The sequence below is a fragment of the Lissotriton helveticus genome, chromosome 7 (genome assembly GCF_964261635.1).
Source record: "Lissotriton helveticus chromosome 7, aLisHel1.1, whole genome shotgun sequence".
NCBI lineage: Eukaryota > Metazoa > Chordata > Amphibia > Caudata > Salamandridae > Lissotriton > Lissotriton helveticus.
In genome coordinates this window covers 518,279,592-518,300,535 of record NC_136068.1, presented here as the reverse complement: position 1 = coordinate 518,300,535, position 20,944 = coordinate 518,279,592, and the positions used below count along the sequence as shown (strand labels likewise).

The following is a 20,944-nucleotide window of genomic DNA, read 5'->3' as shown; positions in this document are numbered from 1 at the left end:
TTTGCATATAGCCAGTGTCTAACCCAGGGTGGTGTGGAGTGCAAAAAAACGATGGATTTAGGCCCAGATCCTTGTACTGGGGTGAATGTATGACATTGTTCTACATTCTGTCCATCAACTGTGTTTTTTGCAATTTTCACCCCGAGTGGGCTGGGTATGCTCAGACGTGAGTCCCAGGCTCTCCACACCACTGGAGTCAAGCTATCCAGGCTGAATGAAGGCTGATAGCCAGAAACCGGTCCTTGGATGCTTGATTCCGGTCTGGGAAAGACATGGCTTGGTAGTTCGGACTGGACTGTTCCCATGAGGCACAGGGTCAGAGCTGATTTGCATATAGCCAGTGTCTAACCCGGGGTTGTGTGGAGTGCAAAATAACGATGGATTTAGGCCCAGATCCTTGTACTGGGGTGAATGTATGACATTGTTCTACATTCTGTCCATCAACTGTTTTTTTTGCAATTTTCACCCCGAGTGGGCTGGGTATGCTCAGACGTGAGTCCCAGGCTCTCCACACCACTGGAGTCAAGCTATCCAGGCTGAATGAAGGCTGATAGCCAGAAACCGGTCCTTGGATGCTTGATTTCGGTCTGGGAAAGACATGGCTTGGTAGTTCGGACTGGACTGTTCCCATGAGGCACAGGGTCAGAGCTGATTTGCATATAGCCAGTGTCTAACCCGGGGTGGTGTGGAGTGCAAAAAAACGATGAATTTAGGCCCAGATCCTTGTACTGGGGTGAATGTATGACATTGTTCTACATTCTGTCCATCAACTGTGTTTTTTGCAATTTTCACCCCGAGTGGGCTGGGTATGCTCAGACGTGAGTCCCAGGCTCTCCACACCACTGGAGTCAAGCTATCCAGGCTGAATGAAGGCTGATAGCCAGAAACCGGTCCTTGGATGCTTGATTCCGGTCTGGGAAAGACATGGCTTGGTAGTTCGGACTGGACTGTTCCCATGAGGCACAGGGTCAGAGCTGATTTGCATATAGCCAGTGTCTAACCCAGGGTGGTGTGGAGTGCAAAAAAACGATGGATTTAGGCCCAGATCCTTGTACTGGGGTGAATGTATGACATTGTTCTACATTCTGTCCATCAACTGTGTTTTTTGCAATTTTCACCCCCGAGTGGGCTGGGTATGCTCAGACGTGAGTCCCAGGCTCTCCACACCACTGGAGTCAAGCTATCCAGGCTGAATGAAGGCTGATAGCCAGAAACCGGTCCTTGGATGCTTGATTCCGGTCTGGGAAAGACATGGCTTGGTAGTTCGGACTGGACTGTTCCCATGAGGCACAGGGTCAGAGCTGATTTGCATATAGCCAGTGTCTAACCCAGGGTGGTGTGGAGTGCAAAAAAACGATGGATTTAGGCCCAGATCCTTGTACTGGGGTGAATGTATGACATTGTTCTACATTCTGTCCATCAACTGTGTTTTTTTGCAATTTTCACCCCGAGTGGGCTGGGTATGCTCAGACGTGAGTCCCAGGCTCTCCACACCACTGGAGTCAAGCTATCCAGGCTGAATGAAGGCTGATAGCCAGAAACCGGTCCTTGGATGCTTGATTCCGGTCTGGGAAAGACATGGCTTGGTAGTTCGGACTGGACTGTTCCCATGAGGCACAGGGTCAGAGCTGATTTGCATATAGCCAGTGTCTAACCCAGGGTGGTGTGGAGTGCAAAAAAACGATGGATTTAGGCCCAGATCCTTGTACTGGGGTGAATGTATGACATTGTTCTACATTCTGTCCATCAACTGTGTTTTTTGCAATTTTCACCCCGAGTGGGCTGGGTATGCTCAGACGTGAGTCCCAGGCTCTCCACACCACTGGAGTCAAGCTATCCAGGCTGAATGAAGGCTGATAGCCAGAAACCGGTCCTTGGATGCTTGATTCCGGTCTGGGAAAGACATGGCTTGGTAGTTCGGACTGGACTGTTCCCATGAGGCACAGGGTCAGAACTGATTTGCATATAGCCAGTGTCTAACCCAGGGTGGTGTGGAGTGCAAAAAAACGATGGATTTAGGCCCAGATCCTTGTACTGGGGTGAATGTATGACATTGTTCTACATTCTGTCCATCAACTGTGTTTTTTGCAATTTTCACCCCGAGTGGGCTGGGTATGCTCAGACGTGAGTCCCAGGCTCTCCACACCACTGGAGTCAAGCTATCCAGGCTGAATGAAGGCTGATAGCCAGAAACCGGTACTTGGATGCTTGATTCCGGTCTGGGAAAGACATGGCTTGGTAGTTCGGACTGGACTGTTCCCATGAGGCACAGGGTCAGAGCTGATTTGCATATAGCCAGTGTCTAACCCAGGGTGGTGTGTAGTGCAAAAAAACGATGGATTTAGGCCCAGGTCCTTGTACTGGGGTGAATGTATGACATTGTTCTACATTCTGTCCATCAACTGTGTTTTTTGCAATTTTCACCCCGAGTGGGCTGGGTATGCTCAGACGTGAGTCCCAGGCTCTCCACACCACTGGAGTCAAGCTATCCAGGCTGAATGAAGGCTGATAGCCAGAAACCGGTCCTTGGATGCTTGATTCCGGTCTGGGAAAGACATGGCTTGGTAGTTCGGACTGGACTGTTCCCATGAGGCACAGCGTCAGAGCTGATTTGCATATAGCCAGTGTCTAACCCAGGGTGGTGTGGAGTGCAAAAAAACGATGGATTTAGGCCCAGATCCTTGTACTGGGGTGAATGTATGACATTGTTCTACATTCTGTCCATCAACTGTGTTTTTTTGCAATTTTCACCCCGAGTGGGCTGGGTATGCTCAGACGTGAGTCCCAGGCTCTCCACACCACTGGAGTCAAGCTATCCAGGCTGAATGAAGGCTGATAGCCAGAAACCGGACCTTGGATGCTTGATTCCGGTCTGGGAAAGACATGGCTTGGTAGTTCGGACTGGACTGTTCCCATGAGGCACAGGGTCAGAGCTGATTTGCATATAGCCAGTGTCTAACCCGGGGTGGTGTGGAGTGCAAAAAAACGATGGATTTAGGCCCAGATCCTTGTACTGGGGTGAATGTATGACATTGTTCTACATTCTGTCCATCAACTGTGTTTTTTGCAATTTTCACCCTGAGTGGGCTGGGTATGCTCAGACGTGAGTCCCAGGCTCTCCACACCACTGGAGTCAAGCTATCCAGGCTGAATGAAGGCTGATAGCCAGAAACCGGTACTTGGATGCTTGATTCCGGTCTGGGAAAGACATGGCTTGGTAGTTCGGACTGGACTGTTCCCATGAGGCACAGGGTCAGAGCTGATTTGCATATAGCCAGTGTCTAACCCAGGGTGGTGTGTAGTGCAAAAAAACGATGGATTTAGGCCCAGATCCTTGTACTGGGGTGAATGTATGACATTGTTCTACATTCTGTCCATCAACTGTGTTTTTTGCAATTTTCACCCCGAGTGGGCTGGGTATGCTCAGACGTGAGTCCCAGGCTCTCCACACCACTGGAGTCAAGCTATCCAGGCTGAATGAAGGCTGATAGCCAGAAACCGGTCCTTGGATGCTTGATTCCGGTCTGGGAAAGACATGGCTTGGTAGTTCGGACTGGACTGTTCCCATGAGGCACAGGGTCAGAGCTGATTTGCATATAGCCAGTGTCTAACCCAGGGTGGTGTGGAGTGCAAAAAAACGATGGATTTAGGCCCAGATCCTTGTACTTGGGTGAATGTATGACATTGTTCTACATTCTGTCCATCAACTGTGTTTTTTTGCAATTTTCACCCCGAGTGGGCTGGGTATGCTCAGACGTGAGTCCCAGGCTCTCCACACAACTGGAGTCAAGCTATCCAGGCTGAATGAAGGCTGATAGCCAGAAACCGGTCCTTGGATGCTTGATTCCGGTCTGGGAAAGACATGGCTTGGTAGTTCGGACTGGACTGTTCCCATGAGGCACAGGGTCAGAGCTGATTTGCATATAGCCAGTGTCTAACCCGGGGTGGTGTGGAGTGCAAAAAACGATGGATTTAGGCCCAGATCCTTGTACTGGGGTGAATGTATGACATTGTTCTACATTCTGTCCATCAACTGTGTTTTTTGCAATTTTCACCCCGAGTGGGCTGGGTATGCTCAGACGTGAGTCCCAGGCTCTCCACACCACTGGAGTCAAGCTATCCAGGCTGAATGAAGGCTGATAGCCAGAAACCGGTCCTTGGATGCTTGATTCCGGTCTGGGAAAGACATGGCTTGGTAGTTTGGACTGGACTGTTCCCATGAGGCACAGGGTCAGAGCTGATTTGCATATAGCCAGTGTCTAACCCAGGGTGGTGTGGAGTGCAAAAAAACGATGGATTTAGGCCCAGATCCTTGTACTGGGGTGAATGTATGACATTGTTCTACATTCTGTCCATCAACTGTGTTTTTTGCAATTTTCACCCCGAATGGGCTGGGTATGCTCAGACGTGAGTCCCAGGCTCTCCACACCACTGGAGTCAAGCTATCCAGGCTGAATGAAGGCTGATAGCCAGAAACCGGTCCTTGGATGCTTGATTCCGGTCTGGGAAAGACATGGCTTGGTAGTTTGGACTGGACTGTTCCCATGAGGCACAGGGTCAGAGCTGATTTGCATATAGCCAGTGTCTAACCCAGGGTGGTGTGGAGTGCAAAAAAACGATGGATTTAGGCCCAGATCCTTGTACTGGGGTGAATGTATGACATTGTTCTACATTCTGTCCATCAACTGTGTTTTTTGCAATTTTCACCCCGAGTGGGCTGGGTATGCTCAGACGTGAGTCCCAGGCTCTCCACACCACTGGAGTCAAGCTATCCAGGCTGAATGAAGGCTGATAGCCAGAAACCGGTCCTTGGATGCTTGATTCCGGTCTGGGAAAGACATGGCTTGGTAGTTCGGACTGGACTGTTCCCATGAGGCACAGGGTCAGAGCTGATTTGCATATAGCCAGTGTCTAACCCGGGGTGGTGTGGAGTGCAAAAAAACGATGAATTTAGGCCCAGATCCTTGTACTGGGGTGAATGTATGACATTGTTCTACATTCTGTCCATCAACTGTGTTTTTTGCAATTTTCACCCCGAGTGGGCTGGGTATGCTCAGACGTGAGTCCCAGGCTCTCCACACCACTGGAGTCAAGCTATCCAGGCTGAATGAGGGCTGATAGCCAGAAACCGGTCCTTGGATGCTTGATTCCGGTCTGGGAAAGACATGGCTTGGTAGTTCGGACTGGACTGTTCCCATGAGGCACAGGGTCAGAGCTGATTTGCATATAGCCAGTGTCTAACCCAGGGTGGTGTGTAGTGCAAAAAAACGATGGATTTAGGCCCAGATCCTTGTACTGGGGTGAATGTATGACATTGTTCTACATTCTGTCCATCAACTGTGTTTTTTGCAATTTTCACCCCGAGTGGGCTGGGTATGCTCAGACGTGAGTCCCAGGCTCTCCACACCACTGGAGTCAAGCTATCCAGGCTGAATGAAGGCTGATAGCCAGAAACCGGTCCTTGGATGCTTGATTCCGGTCTGGGAAAGACATGGCTTGGTAGTTCGGACTGGACTGTTCCCATGAGGCACAGGGTCAGAGCTGATTTGCATATAGCCAGTGTCTAACCCAGGGTGGTGTGGAGTGCAAAAAAACGATGGATTTAGGCCCAGATCCTTGTACTGGGGTGAATGTATGACATTGTTCTACATTCTGTCCATCAACTGTGTTTTTTTGCAATTTTCACCCCGAGTGGGCTGGGTATGCTCAGACGTGAGTCCCAGGCTCTCCACACCACTGGAGTCAAGCTATCCAGGCTGAATGAAGGCTGATAGCCAGAAACCGGTCCTTGGATGCTTGATTCCGGTCTGGGAAAGACATGGCTTGGTAGTTCGGACTGGACTGTTCCCATGAGGCACAGGGTCAGAGCTGATTTGCATATAGCCAGTGTCTAACCCAGGGTGGTGTGGAGTGCAAAAAAACGATGGATTTAGGCCCAGATCCTTGTACTGGGGTGAATGTATGACATTGTTCTACATTCTGTCCATCAACTGTGTTTTTTTGCAATTTTCACCCCGAGTGGGCTGGGTATGCTCAGACGTGAGTCCCAGGCTCTCCACACCACTGGAGTCAAGCTATCCAGGCTGAATGAAGGCTGATAGCCAGAAACCGGTCCTTGGATGCTTGATTCCGGTCTGGGAAAGACATGGCTTGGTAGTTCGGACTGGACTGTTCCCATGAGGCACAGGGTCAGAGCTGATTTGCATATAGCCAGTGTCTAACCCAGGGTGGTGTGGAGTGCAAAAAAACGATGGATTTAGGCCCAGATCCTTGTACTGGGGTGAATGTATGACATTGTTCTACATTCTGTCCATCAACTGTGTTTTTTGCAATTTTCACCCCGAGTGGGCTGGGTATGCTCAGACGTGAGTCCCAGGCTCTCCACACCACTGGAGTCAAGCTATCCAGGCTGAATGAAGGCTGATAGCCAGAAACCGGTCCTTGGATGCTTGATTCCGGTCTGGGAAAGACATGGCTTGGTAGTTCGGACTGGACTGTTCCCATGAGGCACAGGGTCAGAGCTGATTTGCATATAGCCAGTGTCTAACCCAGGGTGGTGTGGAGTGCAAAAAAACGATGGATTTAGGCCCAGATCCTTGTACTGGGGTGAATGTATGACATTGTTCTACATTCTGTCCATCAACTGTGTTTTTTGCAATTTTCACCCCGAGTGGGCTGGGTATGCTCAGACGTGAGTCCCAGGCTCTCCACACCACTGGAGTCAAGCTATCCAGGCTGAATGAAGGCTGATAGCCAGAAACCGGTCCTTGGATGCTTGATTCCGGTCTGGGAAAGACATGGCTTGGTAGTTCGGACTGGACTGTTCCCATGAGGCACAGGGTCAGAGCTGATTTGCATATAGCCAGTGTCTAACCCGGGGTGGTGTGGAGTGCAAAATAACGATGGATTTAGGCCCAGATCCTTGTACTGGGGTGAATGTATGACATTGTTCTACATTCTGTCCATCAACTGTGTTTTTTGCAATTTTCACCCCGAGTGGGCTGGGTATGCTCAGACGTGAGTCCCAGGCTCTCCACACCACTGGAGTCAAGCTATCCAGGCTGAATGAAGGCTGATAGCCAGAAACCGGTCCTTGGATGCTTGATTCCGGTCTGGGAAAGACATGGCTTGGTAGTTCGGACTGGACTGTTCCCATGAGGCACAGGGTCAGAGCTGATTTGCATATAGCCAGTGTCTAACCCGGGGTGGTGTGGAGTGCAAAAAAACGATGGATTTAGGCCCAGATCCTTGTACTGGGGTGAATGTATGACATTGTTCTACATTCTGTCCATCAACTGTGTTTTTTGCAATTTTCACCCCGAGTGGGCTGGGTATGCTCAGACGTGAGTCCCAGGCTCTCCACACCACTGGAGTCAAGCTATCCAGGCTGAATGAAGGCTGATAGCCAGAAACCGGTCCTTGGATGCTTGATTCCGGTCTGGGAAAGACATGGCTTGGTAGTTCGGACTGGACTGTTCCCATGAGGCACAGGGTCAGAGCTGATTTGCATATAGCCAGTGTCTAACCCAGGGTGGTGTGGAGTGCAAAAAAACGATGGATTTAGGCCCAGATCCTTGTACTGGGGTGAATGTATGACATTGTTCTACATTCTGTCCATCAACTGTGTTTTTTGCAATTTTCACCCCGAGTGGGCTGGGTATGCTCAGACGTGAGTCCCAGGCTCTCCATACCACTGGAGTCAAGCTATCCAGGCTGAATGAAGGCTGATAGCCAGAAACCGGTCCTTGGATGCTTGATTCCGGTCTGGGAAAGACATGGCTTGGTAGTTCGGACTGGACTGTTCCCATGAGGCACAGGGTCAGAGCTGATTTGCATATAGCCAGTGTCTAACCCAGGGTGGTGTGGAGTGCAAAAAAACGATGGATTTAGGCCCAGATCCTTGTACTGGGGTGAATGTATGACATTGTTCTACATTCTGTCCATCAACTGTGTTTTTTGCAATTTTCACCCCGAGTGGGCTGGGTATGCTCAGACGTGAGTCCCAGGCTCTCCACACCACTGGAGTCAAGCTATCCAGGCTGAATGAAGGCTGATAGCCAGAAACCGGTCCTTGGATGCTTGATTCCGGTCTGGGAAAGACATGGCTTGGTAGTTCGGACTGGACTGTTCCCATGAGGCACAGGGTCAGAGCTGATTTGCATATAGCCAGTGTCCAACCCAGGGTGGAGTGGAGTGCAAAAAAAACGATGGATTTAGGCCCAGATCCTTGTACTGGGGTGAATGTATGCCATTGTTCTACATTCTGTCCATCAACTGTGTTTTTTGCAATTTTCACCCCGAGTGGGCTGGGTATGCTCAAACACGAGTCCCAGGCTCTCCACACCACTGGAGTCAAGCTATCCAGGCTGAATGAAGGCTGATAGCCAGAAACCGGTCCTTGGATGCTTGATTCCGGTCTGGGAAAGACATGGCTTGGTAGTTCGGACTGGACTGTTCCCATGAGGCACAGAGTCAGAGCTGATTTGCATATAGCCAGTGTCTAACCCAGGGTGGTGTGGAGTGCAAAAAAACGATGGATTTAGGCCCAGATCCTTGTACTGGGGTGAATGTATGACATTGTTCTACATTCTGTCCATCAACTGTGTTTTTTGCAATTTTCACCCCGAGTGGGCTGGGTATGCTCAGACGTGAGTCCCAGGCTCTCCACACCACTGGAGTCAAGCTATCCAGGCTGAATGAAGGCTGATAGCCAGAAACCGGTCCTTGGATGCTTGATTCCGGTCTGGGAAAGACATGGCTTGGTAGTTCGGACTGGACTGTTCCCATGAGGCACAGGGTCAGAGCTGATTTGCATATAGCCAGTGTCTAACCCAGGGTGGTGTGGAGTGCAAAAAAACGATGGATTTAGGCCCAGATCCTTGTACTGGGGTGAATGTATGACATTGTTCTACATTCTGTCCATCAACTGTGTTTTTTGCAATAAATCTCCACAGCAGCAACAGAGCCCGTAAGGTGCAGAACGCATCACAGTTTCCTCCCTCACACTGCTGCAAGCAGGAGTCATCAGCAACCCAAGGCTGACAAGAGGAGAGTCGTACACCACACGTGGCCAGCCACCACCACAGCTCACCACTGCCCGTGGAAGCTACTCCCTGAATAAGGAGCACCCAACACGAGGGTCTGCTTGCCATGCCGCCAAGAAGAGCGGCTGAAGGCTCGCCCGAATGGTCGCGAGACCATTGAAGTTAATAGGCCCGTTGGCCTTGTTGGAACATGTGGCATGTCACTGCCCCAGAAGAAGAAGAAAAGCGGAAATGGTGTTACCCAGAAGAGCTGCACACCCACAGGTATGTCAAAGACAACAAGAGGAGAAGCCCAAGGACTCGTAGCAACACAACCCAAGAACACCTCCAAAGACACCAGACAGACACCAAGGCAGACCAACTGCCCTGGCGACAGCACTAAGGATAACCACATGAAAGCGGCAGCAAGTGAGAACCGAGTCTCATCCCACCACTTCCCCAGGTGAGCGTCAATCGGCGTCCCTGGACACAGTCTCAAGGGAGAACAAAGAGTAAGCCGCAGCAAGCGCAAACTGAGTCTCATCCCAATACGTCTCCAGGTGAGCGTCAATCGGCGTCCCCGGATACAGCCTCAAGGGAGAACCAAGAGTAAGCCGCAGCGAGCGCAGACCGAGTATCATCCCAAAGTTTCCCCAGGGGGATCCTGGTGGGGCGGATCACGAGCAAGCGGGGTAGACTGACTCCTACAATTGGAAGTACTTCATAAGATGCGGGCTGTTGGTTGCAGAATGATTAATAGAAATGTCACACACACTCACATCGTAAGCTGTACACTATATTACAAACTACATATTCCAGTAGTCCATGGGTTGACACCAGCTATGCAGATACACTATTATTCAGAAAGTAACGGGCATTTTTACAGGCACACAGGGGTTGGGGGGGTGGGTTTTTTGAGAGACTTGTTTAATTAGATCAATGAGAGAATGTGTAGAAGGCACTCTGGCTGCTCTCCGTATTTTACACTAAGTGGATAATTGACATGTTGCCTTCATTGTGCTCCGTTTGACTACAATCACTGTTCACTTTGATTCGCTGCCGAAACCCAGGGTTGTCGGCGATACAGCTGTGTTCAGAAAGTGCCTTACGAATGTCACCTGCTGCCGGCCTCCGGGTTGTAGGCACATAGAAGCTGTATATGATGTGAATATGTGAATAAAATCTTTATTAAAAAAAAAAATCTGTTTCCCCAGGTGAGCGTCAACCGGCGTCCCTGGATACAGCCTCACGGGAGAGCGGAACACAAGTCACAGCAAACGCAAACCGTGTATCATCCCAACGCGTCCCCAGATGATCGTCCACCCCAGAGTGTCAGCAGTCTAAGTCAAACGGAATCCCTGCTCCTGACTGCAGATGTCATGGGTGAAGATCAGTATCAAGTGTCTTTCCTCACACCGCCTCAAGACGGAGTCGGCAGTGGCCCCAAGGCAGGCAAGAGAGGATCCACACAATACGTGTCACGCCGGCACTGAAACTCAACCTCAGCAAGGCGGAGGCACAGCCCACGTCTGGCGTCTTCCTGCCACCTGTCTCGGAAGACTGATGGACTCTGTGGTGTTTTAGTTAATTGTTTTGTCCCTACAGGGTGGACCATCATTTTGTTCGTTCTTTAATAAACGTGGAAAGGAATGTAGTGTCCTGCGAGACACGTTCTAGTGTCTCGCCAGGCACTGGTTTAATAACCACTCCCCCTATGGGAGCGGGCAAACACACCCCGCACCCATCCACCACCGGCGTCACGAGTGACGTGACCCGGCTAATAAATGGGCCCGGGTGCACGTGCTCGTGGCCAGTTAACCCACTAACTCTAATACAGCCTGTGTCCTTTATTTGCATGATGTGGGCCTGAGGCCCGACATCACAGCGACTAGCCAAGGAGAGAATGACAGGAGAGAAGTGAGACACGGTGCAGGTGGGACAGTTTGTGCATGTGGAATAGGTCAGCCGTCCTGAAAGTGGGGGATCATGGTGACATGGAATGAGGACCCCCCCAAGTTTTCTTTAGAACACTACTCCGATCCCTTCTCATTCCCTTTAATCATCTTCTGTCCTTCTCACACTACCCTCCCTTTACTTCCCTAAATCCATCACCACTTTCACACATTTTTCTGGTAACCCCCTTCTCTGGGAAAACCTGCTCTTTGGCCTAGGGCTGTGGTTCCCAAACTGTGCGCCGCGGCGCCCCAGTGCGCCGTAATGAGGTGCCAGGGGCGCCGCGTACACTAGGGTGACCAATTGTCCGTAAATTCCACGGGCCTTTTATCTGTAATTTTGGCCATCACAGGGAGCAGCGCTGCTCCCCTGTGAGAGGCCTCACCCCTGCTGCTGGAGGCGCCTCGCACTCCTCCAGGAGCACAAGAGCAGCCCCTCCCGCCCATTGAAATTCTGTATGGGGCTGATTGCCAATTACTGAATGACAATGGGGCAGTCTGGGGGTGTGACACCATGTGGCGGCCTCCTCCTGCCTCAGTGTACAGAAGGGCATTCTGTACGATAAAAAGTAAAACGCCCAGCTGCAACGTTAGGAAAACACTTCATTCAAAGAAGCCTGTAAAATAAGTTTAAAAGAACAGGTTATCGTTCTCTCACTGTCCTCTCATTTTAGAACTGAAGTATTTTCAATATTGTATTCAACATAGCCATGGTTGCTCCTTTTTTTTTCTTTAAGGAACTAGCAACCATTGACAAAGCCAATAGTCCTGGCTTGTTGAGGTGTAATGATACTTGCTGTATTATATATCTGGATGCAATGACAGAGACAACATAATACCAGTGAGGCGGAACACTATGCTAAGCGCAGATTTTTAGCCAAGGTGTTTTAAGCTGCGCTCTTAATTACGTCAAACACCCCCTTTGAAGAGACCCCCCAGTTTTTTTACACCGCTTAAAGCCCTGGAAACAACACCATGTTACAGTAACCTCACATCCTGGCACTGTGCATCATGCATGACTTCTACGTTTTCAGTCTGCCTATGTGCAGGAGCATAGTGAACTCTCCACCAGCCCACCCCTTGCTGTAGTTCATTCTTAATGGGACTCTTCTGCCTGCAACTCTGCAAACAAAGGCTCAGCTCATAATGTGAAAAGGTGGGTGAGTAAATAAGTGAAGGAATGTCTGAATGGTTGGATGGATTACTGAAAGGATGAATGCATGAATGAAAGGGGGAATGGATAGATAATGAAAGAAAGGACGATGGATGAGTGAATGAATGGAAGTATGGATGAGAGAAAAGGTAAATAGATGGATGTATGGGTGGAAGGGTTGATGTATGTGTGGAAGGGTAGATGGATGGGTAAAAGTGTGGATGGGTGTGTGAAAGGATGGATGGATGAGTGAAAGGGCAGCTGATGGGCGAGTGAATTGGTGGATGGGTGTGTGGAAGGATGGATGTGTGGATGAATGAAAGGGTAGATGATGGGCAAGTGAATGGGTGGATGGATGAATTGATAAGTGAAATGGTGAATGGATGGATGAGTGAAAGGGTGGATGTAAGGATTGATGAGTTAGTGAAAAGGGGTAGATGGACAAAAGGATGGATAGATGAGTGAAGTGAAAAGGTGGATGGATGAGAGAACGGATGGCTGGATGAGTGAACGTATGGTTGGATGAGTGAAAGAATGGATGAGTAATAGGATCAATGGATGGATTCATGAATGATGAGTAAATGGGTGGGTTGATGGATGGATAAGTGAAAGGGGGATGGAGAGAGAAAGGGAGGATGAATGACTGAAAGGGTGAATGGGTGGAAGGATAAATGACTGGGTGAATGGATGAGTAAGTGAATGGGTGGATGGATGAGTAAGTGAATGGATGGCTGGGTGGAAGAGTGGATGCATGGATGATTGTACAGATGGATGGGGTGAAAGGGTGGGTAGATGAATAATGGATGGATGAGTGAAAGGGTGGATGGAGGGATGGGTGAGTGAAATGATGGACGGAAGGATATATGGTGGATAGGTGTGCAAATGGTTGAATATGTTTGGATATAGATGGGCACACAGATGGAAGGACAGACCTTTTTAGTGTAAAAATAAGGCTGGGGATACTGATTACGACAGACCAAACTCAATGTTCCATTTTCTCAGAGCGGGTCTCAGTACCAAAAGGTACTGAAAGCAGCAGCTGGCATAAATAAGGGTTTGGGACCAGGGGAAAAAACGATGGATTGGGATGCAGCCAAAGTGATTGCCAGTGGATGAGATTAATAATTCAAGCATTCCAACCAATATAATACCTTCATTGCGTCCCAAATACTTTAAGGAAGATAACAGGAGGTACACACCACCCACCCACCCACCGGTAAACAAATGGTGGGGAGCCACGGCCAACTGCCGATTAGGTCAGGGGAGCCACAGGTCAAAAAAGTTTGGGAACCACTGGCCTAGGGTGTCATTGTACTAGAGGGCGCATGCGCAGTGACTCACCTGAGTGCAGACATGCCACCAGAAGCAAGGAGAATTGTAGAAGCGTCATGTCTTGAAGCTGCCGAACCCCTCAAAGCTTCCAGTCGAGTAGAGATAAGACCTGCGCGAGGTGTGCGGCCCAGTGCTACCTGGGAGAGCAGCAGCCGCGCGCATTTATACAGCAAGGGGTGACTCGCACACAGCAGTGCCAAGGAAGGCGTGGTAAACCCAGTACACAGAGTGACGCAGGCGTGCGTCTGGCTCAGACTGACGTGAGATTACTGTTTGTTGATGTTACGAGATCTCTATCATCACCTAACGAGCCCCATTGCTTAATCTGAGTGGTGGTTGCAGGTGGTTGGCACCGGCGCGCTTTTTTAGGGACTGGAACTTATTATTCATTGTCTGACTTTGGCAAGCGCAGAAAGGCAGATAGAAGGAGAAAGAGAAAGATTGGAAACAGTGCCAAAGGGCGAAAGCAGGCGTCAAAAGGAACCGGCAGGAATGAGCGAACACAGGAAGTGGCAGGCGGTGGAAAAAGGAGACACGAACTTGAGTAAAGACTGCAGCTTTTTATTATTTGGCCGCTCCGGCATTCGTGTGTGTGTGTGTGAATATATATGTGTATATATGTGAATATATATGTATAATGTATTTATATGTATATATATGTACATATCGATACATTATCTATCTATATACACAGTCACAGGCAAGTGTTGCCAAAAATACATCACTTAATTGCATTCATTTGGGTGGTGGCTTTGATGTGTTGCTGTGCCCCCAGTCAATAACACTCCCACCACAACACTCTTATATCCTTCTAGAAGTTCACACAATGTGTCCATGCCTAGCTGCTTTAAGGATGTCTATGTAAGTTACATTTTTGTCTTTTTTCTCATTCCTTCTTGCTTTTGTTTGGTTTGTTACAAGGGGAAGGGGGATGAACCAATATGTAATGGTTTATTGGATTCTCATGCACGAGACTCCTTTGTTATGCTTGCTTTTTATAGTCTGATTTCCATTCCTCATCCATCAGAGTTTTCTTTATGGAGTTTTGTGTACTGTTATGGCAGTTGACTCTGGGCATCCATGAGGAAGGACTCCAGCTGGTCGTGGGCTCCTTATCCCAGGAATAAATGTTCAAGGAAACGTACTTGTTGGTCAACGACTCATCTCTTTAAACATAAGTGCACACAATGTGCTGAACAATGTATACCATCTTCAGTTCTCAGCCTACTGTTCAGCTAAGCCTATTTTCCTAAGGTACATTTGGCATTTAAAGTAAATTGCAAGAAAAACAAATAGCTATTAAGAGTTATAAACAACTGAAGAACAGATTTTGTCCTTTTAGGGACTCACAAAGCAAGGAGATGAGAGGGATTTCACAGGAAGCTCGGACAGGAAGGTCATAGCAAGTGACCCGACATTTGTTGTGAGTAATTTATTTTAAAGTAATGAAAGTATTTTTGTGAGAGCCTGACAAAAAGGTATGAGAATATTGTATATATTAATGAATGTAAATTATATTTCAAAGATTAAAAATAGCACATACACATTTAAATTAGCAATTAAAGATGGTTAAAAGGAAAGAAACCAAAACAAATTCCAATGTGCGTAACACCTATCGAATCCAGGGCTTTAAATGGGCCGGGGCTTGAGCACCAGCAATTCTATAAAGCAGGTGCCAAATCGGGTCTCTATCAGGCTCTCCATTTTTTACCTCAGGGTGAAATAAAACATCTTACCTCTGTGTCAGTTCCACCCTTCACCGCTTTTGAGGTAACTTCAAAGAGACCTGCTATAGTACTTTTGCAGTCTCATCATTTCAGAACTAAAGCATTTTCAATATTCTATTCAACGAAGCCATAGTTGTTGGTTTATCTTACTCAAACAACAACCATTGGCAAAGAAAAAAGCCCTGGCTTGTTGTAGGCGTAATGTTACTTGTTGCATCAGTATTATATATTTGTATGCAATGACAGAAGCAGCAAAATACCAGTTGGGCGGCACACGACGCTAAGCACAGATTTTTAGCTTGCGTGTAGTTAAGCCACGCCCTTAATTACATCGGCCAAGCCCCTTTGAGAGACCCCCTTGTTTTTTCATTCCACTTAAAGCCCTGATAGAATCAATTATTACACCATGGTAGAAATGCATTGTTCTGACATAAGAAAGAAAGAAAGAAAGAGGACTACAAAATTCTCTCACCTGTCCAAGCAGTAGGACAAGAAAAGAATATCCAAGGAAACATGTCTCTAGTGTGCGGTGATGGAAAGAAGATCGGGCGGTAGATGAAAGTTCAAGCGGAGAGCACACCAGTCCCTGGGCCCTAGCTAAACACCCAGGCCAATCAGAGACTGACAGTGAGTGTACCATGTAGAATACTCAGCTTGCACATTGGTAAGATGAAGGAAAATCAGTAAAATCATCAAAGTTTTCAATTATCGGCACTGAAAAGTGAATATGCATATTCTTTTGTTTTACACATAGATTTTAGAACCACTCTCCAGGTGCTCAGCGGCCATAACACTTTAGGAGGACATATGACTACAGTTTATCCTCAAGGCAGACAACAAATGTAAAAGCCCTAAAACACATGTGCTCAAGCACATTTGGAGAGAGGAGTTGGTCTAACACGGTCGTCCTCGAATCTGGGGAACTGGGTTTGAGTCTCAGCAACGACGCTGAACATCCTGTGATTCTGGGCAAATCACTTAATTTCCCTGTGCCTAACCAAAAATGAATGTGTCCTCATGTAACGCAACTGGTGCTATGGAAAGCACTCTGATACCCAAATTCAAAAGTACTTTATTCGTTTTTTTTGTATACAAAAGCATAAACGTTCATATTACAGTAAAACATAGCATTCCAAGCTACATTTAAAAAGCTTACAAAACGAAATACAGCATATGGAGAGCCCACAATTCATGACAGTGGTTGTTCTGCTATTGCACTTTGAAAAAGAAACAGTTAAAAAGTTTAGCTCTTAATGATTCTTACATGTCCAGGCATTTCCTATACTTCATAGTACATTTTAAAAAACCCGCCACATGGGGTATAATTTCTGGGTTCAACATTTGTAAATAAAATAGAGCAGGCCGGTTTGTACAAAGTTCATCCTTTTTAAAATGGGTTTAAGGTAGAGGATCCTTGGGAAATCATAATATTTACAAAAAAACATAAAGTGAAGCAAGTTGTGTGGAGACTGGGAGTCGCAGCCACAGGGTGCTAACACCATCCCTTTATGGCAGCCCCTGGGGACAGCCAGTAAAAGATGAAACATATTAAGCCTGAACCTGATTAAAAGGAAACGGTCATATGCTGGTATGGGCCAGAGTAAATATTGCTCCTCCGCAGGTGAGATTTTTTACAGAAGGTGGAAGCGTACACTAGGCTTCAATAATTCCCTACCCTCTCTGTCCAGCTTTTTGCGAGTAATAAAAGACTGTTTTATGAGTATAGAATCTTTATTTGTTAGCCGGGTTTAAAAAAAGATCTGGTCGCCCTTCTTTGCGGAAACTCTCTTTAAGATAACTCAGCCAGGGAATTTTGGACATATTGTCTAGGCTAAGAGTTTCTTTTAACAAGCTATGTGTTAGCCCTAGATGTTTATTGAGCCAACATTGCAGCCAGAACAGAAGAGGGCGCAGTGACAAAGTGTCGCATAAAAGAGGCATGCCAGTTTCTTCATGTACTGATAAGTTAGGGGTTCTCTGTGGGACACATAAGAGGTTTTTTTTTAATTTATTTTCGGCAATCTGTAGGCACGCATGATTACTGTAACTCCAGAGTTCCCTCCAATAGGTGGCTATAGCTATACTCTTAGAGCGATAAACTTTCAACATGGCTGCCACCGGTCTGTTACCCATTCTAGCTGCGAAATCAAAAAGCGCAGCGTTAGCCCTAACTACTTCTCCCCTTTTCCTGTTCATACAAGCGACCCAGTTGAATTGTTGGTCTAGAAGTACCCCTAGATAAGAAAAGGAAGTACAAATAGGCACCCTGGTATCGTTGACATTAAACATATGCTGTTTTCTAGCTGCCTTCCCTACCTGCAATACATAGGATTTGGTGTTATTTATGTGCAGATCTCGTTTTAACATAAATCCATAAAAGGCGTCCAATAGTGTTTGAAGCCCTTTGGGGGTACGGGCTAACAGGACGGCATCGTCAACGTATAATAAAACGGGTAAGCCCCGACGACCCACATACGGATAATCCGCCCCGTCTTAACCAGGTGATCTTCTAGGTCGTTGATATATAAATTAAAAAGAAAGGGGGCGAGGATGCACCCTTGCCTTACCCCCCGACTAGTGCTAAAACTTCGTGTGACCTTGAGATCCCTGGTGTATCTGACGTTAGCCTTTGTGTCGCTGTGTAAGTCCATTAAAAAGTTCACGAGGTGTCGCTCTACCCCCATGGCCTCCATGGACTGCCACAACTTTCCCCGGTTGACACAGTCAAAAGCCAAGGAAAGGTCCATGAAGGCCATGTAAACTGTTCCTGGTCGTGCGATGGTGTATTTTCCCAGGAGTAGGTAGAGGTTGAGGCACTGAGCCAAGGTGGAATGCCCTCTACGGAACCCATATTGTATATCAGAGATGATCTTATTCTCTTCAGCCCAAATGGACAGCCTCTTCAGGATAATGCCCCCTAGGACCTTTACAATGGAGTCTATCAGGGAGATAGGCCTATAGTTTAGTGTGCAGTTTCGGTCTCCTTTTTTAAATACAGGGACTGTTGATACCCAATATCTTCGGGTCAAGTTTGTGCTATATAAAACTCCGTAAAATAAAAAAACATAGTTCATCATCACAAAAAAATAGTTATTAACAGGCTGTTTTTCTCTTCACTGACAAAGACTCCAGATCACCACCACCCAGTCAATAGGAAACCCCAAATCAATAGGTAAGATCTGCTACCTCTAGCACTGTCCTTTGGAATCCTTTGTCTCAATGGTCATGTAGGCAGTGAACGATTCAGAAATATAAATACTCTCTAAAAGCCCTCTGTTCACCAGGGGTTGCAGCAGTGACCCCTGGCTTAAACCTTGCGACCCCTGGATCTGCCTTTGCAACCATGGCTTTAGAGCTTTCAAAATCAGTGTCAAGAACACATGGGTGGGTCCGCATTCCTTATTTTCTGCCCATTTTTTGAGTTAATAATGGGGAATAATATTCTAATATTTTCTATTAGTGTTATAAAAAATCTAACAAACAGAACTGAGACGAGACCTTTGATGGCAGCTCTCGTAATGAAAAATGGTTTTAAATGTATATTGTGTGCTTGCTTGTGGGGTAGAGTGTGTTAATGTGTGATAGAGCGTATCTGTTTGTGTGTATTTGTGACTGTATGTTTAAAGCATGTGTGGGTTAATGAAAGTGGGTAAGAATCAGTGACAGGTAGTGAGTGAGATTGTGTGAGATTGAGCGTCAGTAAGTACGAGTGAGTATGAGTGAGATTGAGTGAATTTCAGTGAGAGTGAGAATGAATGAGTGTAAGGGGTGCAAAGTAGTGTGAACAAGAAAAAATGACTGAGAGAATGAGTGTGAGTGAGCGAACGTGAGTGTAAGAACGTGTTGTGATTCTTGCAAGTTTGTCGTAGTAGCCATGGCATACTGATGGTAAATATTGTCTTATAGAGACACCCAGATCAAAATATTGGCTCTGGCACACTTAAGGCTATCGTAGCATGGCAGACACCTGTGATAAAATACTGGCATTGACACACAGGGTATATTCGTGGCATAAAGGACACCAATAGTAAAATATTGCTACTGACATACTTCAGGTAATTCATTGCATATAGGGCACCTGTGGAAAAATGCCGGCAAACTTGAGGAGATTCTTGGCATGTGGGCACCAGTTGCAGAATGCTGGCTCTAGTACACTGGAAGTAAATTGTATCATAAAGGTGAACAACCTGGCATATGTTGTGGCGGCAACCATGGCAAAATGCTGGCCCTGACACACTCAGGTCATATTTGACATAAGGGTCAACTATGGTATAAGGACGTGATCAATTGCGAAATTCCGTTTTCAATATAAAGGAGCATCCATGACAAAATGTAGGCCATAGCACAATGGAAAGAATTTTGAATTTTTTTTTAAAAAAATGGGGTAAAACTCCTAGGGAGCGTCAGTTTCCATTGGCTTGGCAAACCATGAAAGGATTTGAATATTTTGTAAATGCCCTTTCAGTGCCTATGGTATTTTAGCAAATGCATATGAAAAATGTGCTTTAAGATGCACTATTTATCCCCATTCAATCCAATATTTTTATAAATAGTTTAAAAGTTCAAATGAATTAATTAATTTTAACATCATTTCCTATTGGGGGCTATTTAAAGTCCCTTCCGCCATTACTTTCTTTATTTTCTATATAAGGATGTTGGACTACCTCCAGGTTTGAGATATAGTACTGCTAGCCTGGGTGATGAGGGGTGAAACCCCGAAACCGGCCCCATGATGCTTGTTTCCTGTCCAGTGAGGACCTGGCTTGGCAGTACAGGGTCAAGACTGATTTGCATATGGCTGGGTCCAAACTGGGGAGGCGTAGTTAGCAAAAGAACGAGGGATTTAACCCAAATCTCTTGACTGGGGTGAATGGTTGATTTATTCAGCATTCTGTCCATCATTTGTTGCTGTAGCACTTGATGATTTAAGGGGGCACCCATGGCATTTGGAGGCACCCATGAGAAAATACTGGCCTTGGCACAATGGAGGTAATTTTTGACATGTGGCACTCACCGCTTATTTTGGGGGGAAAATGGGTCAACTCCTAAGAAACGTCGGGTTTCATTGGCTTGACATACCATGGAAGGACTTGAATATTTAATAAGTGCACTTTCAATGCCAATGAAATTTTAGCAAATTTATATGCAAATTGTATTTTACAATGCACTGCTGCACCCTATTCTTTAAAAAAAAAAGAATCTAGGATGAAATCCCCTAGAAGAAGCCTGACTTACTGGCTTAACTGGCTCACTAGATGCACTGGTTAATAGACCGGTGGCGAAGAAGGAACCTCCTAATAAAGTAGTCTTTGTTAGTACATTTTCCAACATGAGTAACCAGATTAAGAACATTGTCAATAGAAATTGGCATATACTGAATCATGAGGAAGATGTTAAGATAGAGAGACCCTTGTATGCATTCAAAAAGAATGGGAACTTAAGAGAAATGCTGGTGCATACTTACCGAGAGGATAATCAGGACACCCAGAGGACTATTTTGAATACCCCGGCTGTAGGCAATGTCAGATGCGGTACATGTAATGTATGTCCACAATGCCTACAAACCAAGGAAATCACTCACAACGGATGTGTTTTTAGATCTAGGACTCTCAATAACTGGAGAAGTAGGAATGCCATATATCTCCTGCTGTGCCCTTGTGGTTAGGGCTATGTAGGGGAGACTGGGAGAGAGGTTCGCACCCGTTTTCAAGAACATAGGTCTGCCATCAAGACCAAGAAACTTACGGCACCACTTTT

The 20,944-nt window shown here is 46.8% G+C and overlaps 1 protein-coding gene across 1 annotated transcript in view; it reads right to left on the bottom strand.

Annotated features, from left to right (window-relative positions):
• Positions 1-13,622, bottom strand: part of LOC144768696 (uncharacterized) — an 83,446-nt gene extending 69,824 nt beyond the window's left edge. The window contains exon 1 of the mRNA XM_078652557.1: positions 13,470-13,622. Coding sequence (XP_078508683.1) covers positions 13,470-13,518 — 49 coding nt within the window. The 5' untranslated portion in view covers positions 13,519-13,622. The remainder of the gene's footprint in view (positions 1-13,469) is intronic.
• Between the last annotated feature and the right edge of the window lie 7,322 nt (positions 13,623-20,944).